Source organism: Phalaenopsis equestris, unplaced genomic scaffold (assembly GCF_001263595.1).
Source record: "Phalaenopsis equestris unplaced genomic scaffold, ASM126359v1 Scaffold000413, whole genome shotgun sequence".
Classification (NCBI taxonomy): Eukaryota; Viridiplantae; Streptophyta; class Magnoliopsida; order Asparagales; family Orchidaceae; genus Phalaenopsis; species Phalaenopsis equestris.
Genome location: NW_018164854.1, coordinates 1226620 through 1233308, shown reverse-complemented (window position 1 = coordinate 1233308; position 6689 = coordinate 1226620). Strand labels below are relative to the sequence as shown.

The 6689-nt window shown below is 39.0% G+C and overlaps 1 protein-coding gene across 2 annotated transcripts in view; it reads left to right on the top strand.

Moving 5' to 3' along the window:
- The window catches only part of LOC110027060 (probable transcriptional regulator SLK2), a 31999-nt gene continuing 25310 nt past the window's right edge, over nt 1-6689 (top strand). Inside the window, exons 1-4 of one of the 2 annotated variants that reach the window (XM_020728332.1) lie at nt 1-89; nt 194-840; nt 927-1058; nt 1277-1325. In XM_020728332.1, coding sequence (XP_020583991.1) covers nt 235-840; nt 927-1058; nt 1277-1325 — 787 coding nt within the window. In that variant the 5' untranslated portion in view covers nt 1-89; nt 194-234. Of the gene's footprint in view, nt 841-926; nt 1059-1276; nt 1326-6689 lie in introns of both variants that reach the window. The other variant, XM_020728331.1, reaches the window with a different exon arrangement.

Sequence of the window (6689 nt, the reverse complement as noted above, 5' to 3'; positions counted from 1 at the left end):
GGAAGAGCGGCGACGGGATGAAAATTGAAATTTTTGGTTTCCGTTGATCGAGCGGCTCGTGCGCCACTTTATGTTTTAGGGTTTTTAAGGTGCGAGAAAGGCTTCTTCTTTGATCGGGGCCTGGTATTGTGGGCATTTTCTTTCAAGTTGTAGGGCAGAACTCTTTACACCTGAGCAGCTAACTCCATGTCAGGGACTGCGCGCTCTGGGCTTGGTAATGCTGCTTCTGGTGACATGAATCATGGAAACTCCTCTGGGCCCAGCATGGGTGCGAGCTCTCAGGTTACGGATGCCAATTCCTCTTTTTCAGGTGGACCTCAGCTTCCGAGCAGCTCCAGCATCAACGATGAATCCTATATGCATCTTCCAGCCTCACCAATGTCCTCATCCAACAACATTTCGGGTTCGTCTGTCATGGATGGTTCATCGCTTGTCCAGCTTAGTCCCCAAAACGAGCAGATTCAGAAGCAATCTGCTTTGAGTCCTACCTATCAGTCAATGGTTCAGGAAGCTGGAATGTTACCTGCCCATAAGAAACCACGGCTGGATATGAGGGTGGGAGATGTTTCGCAGCAACAGGTTATGCAACAGTTACTACAGCGGCACCAAAACCTTCAACTTCATGCCATTGTACAGCCTCAGAGACTCGCACAGCTGCAGCAGCAGCAGCAAATGATGCAGTCTTTGCCACAGTTGCAGCGAATACAGATGCAGCAGCGGCCCCAAATGCCTATGGGAAGCCCCCTCCAGTTAATATCTCCAGTGAGACCCCCACTTGAGAGCGGCTTGTGTGCTCGCCGACTCATGCAGTATATGTTTCACCAGAGCCATAGACCTGCGGTGAGTTATGAACTTTCCTCTGTTTTTCTTATGAAACATTTCTCGCAGGATTTGGTGTAATTGGTGTTATTTGGTATTAACTACAGGACAATTCTATAATGTACTGGAGAAAATTTGTGGCAGAATACTTTGCGCCTCGAGCAAAGAAAAGATGGTGCTTTTCTTTGTATAATAATTCTGGAAATCATGCCTTCGGTGCTTTTCCTCAAGCTGCTATGGTTAGTTTTATTGTCTGCTATTACATTCAGTGTATTGTAATTCGAATAATGTCATTCTCGCCCTGCTGCCTTCTTATTCATGGAGTTTTATAGTTATACATTTATGCTTCAAAAACTTAAAACTTTTTGCATGAACAACTGGGAAGTATTACTTTTTTGTATTCTGGTTGTCTTGGGTGGCTGATCAGTAGACTCATCAGTTTACCCTGCTTGTACAGGATGCATGGCAATGTGGTATTTGTGGTTCTAAATCTGGAAAAGGCTTTGGTGAGTATGCTTTTCATTGTTTAGCGTATTTACTTGCTTAATTTGTACCATTATATATATATATAGTGAACATGTTATTAGATGTTTCTTTTATATGCATTTTTCCTCATGCTTTGTTTGAGTTGAAAACTCTGTTTTATAATTGCCAGTTCCTAGAAAAAAGATTTTTGTTCTAGTATAAAAGAAAATTCATGTTTTTAAGGTTCATTTTACTCATGTAGCTATTTTTGTGTTTAATTACATATGAAATTTCATCTGTAGTGGAAATATGAGTACGAGTAGAGAAATAGATGAAACATGAAATTGATTTTTGTTTTTAATGTATTATCTGCTGCAGAGAAATAGATGAAACATGAAATTGATTTTTGTTTTCAATGTATTATCTGCTGCATTACACACACACACGCACACGCGCGCGCGCGCGCACACACACACACACACATATATATTGGTCAAAAGGTTAATTCATTGATAAAGAAGTTTAAACATTACATCTAACATAAGGCAGATCAAGTAGATCCCCTTTCAATAAAGGCAATAAAGGAGGAGGAGATTTATGTAATAAAGTGGTTTGAGTTTTAGAAGCAAATTTTGCTAACCAGTCAGTAGGTGCATTGCCTTCTGTGGGGGTATATGACCAGTTAATTTTGAATTTGTCCACCATGTGGTTTAAGTTCCTGATATGATGTATGATTTGCCAATGAACAGCAGCTAGACTCTTGCAACACTTCCATAGATATAGTGAAATCCAACTCAATGATTTGTTGAGATTGAAAGATTTTAGCCAGTTGAAGAGCAACCATCATAGCCTATGCCTTAGCTTGAAGGGGAGAAACAGCCACCACAGTAGAAAAGAAAACCAAAATGACTGTCTTTTGAGTTTCTAAAGACCCCACCAATCCCAGCCTTGCATTAAACTAGCTCCCATCAATATTTACTTTCAGCCATACCTTATTGGGTCTAATCCAAAATACCAGTAGCGGTTTCATTCTGCCAGAGTAGGAAGAGAAGCAGTTAACATCAATGCTCTGGAATATTGCTTTGAATTTTGGTTTGATCCCTGCAAATTTGAATACTTGCTTTGAATTTTGGTTTGATCCCTGCAAATTTGAATTTGCTACACAAAATGACTGTCTTTTTGAGTTTCTAAAGACCCACCAATCCCAGCCTTGCATTAAACTAGCTCCCATCAATATTTACTTTCAGCCATACCTTATTGGGTCTAATCCAAAATACCAGTAGCGGTTTCATTCTTCCAGAGTAGGAAGAGAAGCAGTTAACATCAATGCTCTGGAATATTGCTTTGAATTTTGGTTTGATCCCTGCAAATTTGAATACTTTGTGTATAGGTACTAATGTTTGAAAACACTTTAGAAATAGAGGAAAGACAAGCTATATCTCCATGTTTGACAAAGTTTCTGGCCATCCACAAAAACCAGCACAGCACAATTGGAATCACTTTAATTATAGGGTTGGAATTAGCAGCCCATTTATGGAGCTGAACAACCTGGCAGGCAAGCCATTTCTCCAGAAATTATAAAACTTGCTCCATTATTGGTGAGTGAACTCACATTGTAAGAACATGTGAATTAGAGATTCCTCGTCACACCTACATAGTAAACAGATAGAAGGGATTTTCAGTCCCTTCAATTTGACAATGTCATCTGTGGGAAGCACTGAATGTAGAGTCCTCCAAGCAAAGAATGGAATGGATGGCTCTAATAATTTGGTCCAGAGCCACTCACAGTTATCCTGGGTATGAGATTGAGAAATTCCTTGAGCAATTTTTTTGGTCATAGATATTTGAGCCCCAATTTTAAAAATCAACTCATCCTTATTTTGACTGTCAAAAGTTTATTTGCTGATACCCCTGGCTTCATTGGAGGGAAGGAGCAGATGAAGCTTTAGAAGGTCCAAATGCCATCACTCCATCAATCCTTAACCATAAAGTTCAGATGATGAGGCCCCCATACAGGTCAGCAAGTTGTCCCCAAGGTGAACAATCATCAAACCAGATGCTCAATTTTCCCTCACCGAGCTCCCACTTTATGAATTGTTAAACAACCTCCTTATGTTTAAATATTTGTTTCCAGATAAGAGAATCAGGCAATTGAGGGGTATATACTCTAGGATGCTTGCAAATGCATTATTTCCTCCACATAAGATCAGCCCAAAGTGTCTTTTGTGTCTTGAATTTAATCCATAACTTTATGAAATTGATGTGCATTGAGTCTTCAATTGATCTGAATCCAATTCCACCTTATTGAATTGGCTTGCAAACTGTCCTTCATTTGATCCAGTGAATGTCGAAAGAATTGCCACTTCGTAAGAACCTGTTAAAAAACCCTTTCCAGTTGCTTAATAAATTTGGGCATCTTGGCACTTTGGATGCAGTATAATGGGGTAGTGGTGAGGATACTTCTGAGCTAAGTGAGTCTGCCACCATAGGTAAGGGTAAGAACCTGTTAAAAAACCCTTTCCAGTTGCTTATGATGGGGTAGTGGTGAGGATACTTCTGAGCAAAGTGAGTCTGCCACCATAGGTAAGCAAGCTGTTCTCCCAAGCATTTATTCGACTAGTAACCTTCTGAATCACTCCTTGAAAAAGATAACATTTCTTTCTTCTATTGCTGATTTGTGTTCCCAGATAGATGATAGGCAATGATAGAGCAGTGAAGCCAGTGAAGTAAACAATCCACTTGACCCTGTCAACAGGAACAAGTTTACTGAAATAAATGTCACATTTGGGTTTACTGAAGTTCATACCAGATATCTGTTCCGAAGCTTGAAGCTGACTGAAAAGGCTTCTGACAGCTGATTTAGTGGCCCTGGTGAAAAGGATCATCAGCATAGGCTAAATTAGTTTTAAGGAGGTTCTCTCTGCAACTGTATGCTAGATGTTGGTGAGTATCAAAGTGACTTTGAATTTGTTTAGAGAAATAGTCTATTGCCAGTATGAATAAGCAAGGAGATAAAGGATCCTCTCTGCCTAATTCCCCTGGTAGCTTTAAAGAAACAATGCTGTTGGCCATTGATGATAACTGAATAGTAATTGTTTTCCAATAGAAGTCTTATAAGAGAGCAGAATCTGTCATTAAACCCCATAGCAGCAAGGACCTTGATTATGAATTTCCAAGATATTGAGTCATAAGCTTTTTTAATATCTAATTTAATGATCATGTTGCCTACCCTGCAAGATTTGTCAATATCTAAAACTAACTCTTGAGCAATTAGAGTGTTAACTGTTATGGATCTTCCCTTCACCAAGGTAGCGTGAAAAAGACTTACAATAAGGTTAAGATGTGGTTGGAGTCTTGCTACAATTACTTTACTGATGATTTTAGAGATCACTGAAGTGAGACTTATGAGTCTAAAGTCAGACTACTGAAGGCTTTGATGGGACTTAGGAATCAGAGCAATTGCCACTGATTTGAAGTATTTGTGTATATCCTAGCGAAAGAAACTGAATAGCAGCAGTCACATCCATCTTAATGATAGGCCAACACTTTTGATAAAAAAACCCCCAGAAAAACCATCAGGGCCTACAGTTTTGGATCCATCAATGCTTTTAACAACAATATAAATCTCTTCCTGTGTAGGAATTTCAGCTAGCTGAAGGCCAGATATGTATCTTCTGATATCATGGAAGAACTAATCATTAATTGGCTTATCTTTCACTTTTGTTCCTTTGAACAACTCCTGGAAATAGTTAATGCCATCTTCACTGATTTTCTGGCTGTCAGTTATCCAAATGCCAACTTGGCTTTTGATTTTGCTAATATTATTAACCCGCCTCCTTTTCTTGATAAATGCATGGAAATAAGAAGAGTTTCTGTCTCCATCAGTAAATAAGTGTCCCAAATCTTCTGTTTTTGGAAAGTTTTCCTCAATCCTGATAGCCTCAGTCAAAGAGTCCTGTGCGCAACCAACTCCCCTATCCCAATTAATTCATTGAAAGATTCCTCCTCTGTTCTGTTAACCACTTCTTCAACCTTAGCAACTTTCTTACTAATATCTCCAAAAACCTCCCAACTCCAATTTTTAAGAGCTAAGGCCAAGTTTTTATGGAGCATCCAAAGTCTGATCCAAGGGTTCCCATTATGCGAGCATTGCCAGTTGTTTTCCACCAAGTTAAGAAAGCTCGAGTGAGAAGTCCATACATTAAAAAACCCGACGTGCCCTTTATTTGGTTTTTTTTCAGTCCATACATTAAAAAACCCGACGTGCCCTTTATTGGGGTTTTTTTCCCCTGAAATGTAAAATCATTGGAGAGTGATCTGAGTTTTTTTTATTCAGATGGTGCATTGAAATCAGAATAATGACTTTACCAGAAAGAACTAGCCAAAAACCTATCCAATCTCTGAAAGAGTCTTCCCTTTCTCCAAGTAAAAGTAGAACCAACATAGCCCAAATCAAATAAATTAGCATCATGCTATGCATAGCATCATTAAACATATCTATCTGTTTTTGCCCTGGCGGTCTGCCTCCTTTCCTCTCCACAGCACTGAAAATCATATTATAATCCCCTCCTATAAGCCAAGGCTCTTCACAACTTGACCCAAAACTCCTGTTGAAGTCGCGCAATTCCACTTTATCAGCTTTACAGGTTCCAGCATAAACAATAATGAAATTAAAGGACTGAAGTTCAAAAGTGACCCCAGTAACCAAAAATTGACTAGCAGATATGATGATTTCCACCTTCACTGCATTCTTCCACAAAATCCAAAATTTGTTTTTAGTGTTAGCAGCAAAATTGAAGAATCCAATTCTTATGTCGTATTTTTTGTTATTTTCAACCCTAACCAAGGGTTCTAAATTTGCCAGTAACTTAATTTTTTACTGTTTGATAATATTATACATCATTAATAAAATGTTTAAGAGTTCCCCTTGTCCTCCTGGGAGGGGTGAGCCCATTTCTATCCCAATAGTTAGTTGCTCCATCAACTGATTTTCCAGCTCCCTGAGTGATTAAGTGTTTCAGCTCTCTTGATCCCCTTACCTTCTTCTTTCTACTGTTTTGCATCAACCATTCCTCTTCCATTGCTTCCTGAGCTATAAGTTGATCCTCTTCTTGGAGACTATCCTCTCCTGAAGAGTTAGCAACTTCTTCACCAGTGAAGAAGTCCTCCACATTCTCATAATTAGTTTGCATCTTGTCATTCTCCCTGTCCACCTGTTGTGTACCCACCATATCATTATTGATTTCCACTTCTTTGTCCTTCAACTCCACCTTCTGACTTGCATTTTCTTTCCTTTTAATCACTCTGAAATTGAGTTTTGATTGAATTAATTTGTTGTGGGCTGTTTCACCAATCCCCCTGGGTTGGTCATTATAATTTTCAGGTTGTGCCAATAATATCTCCAC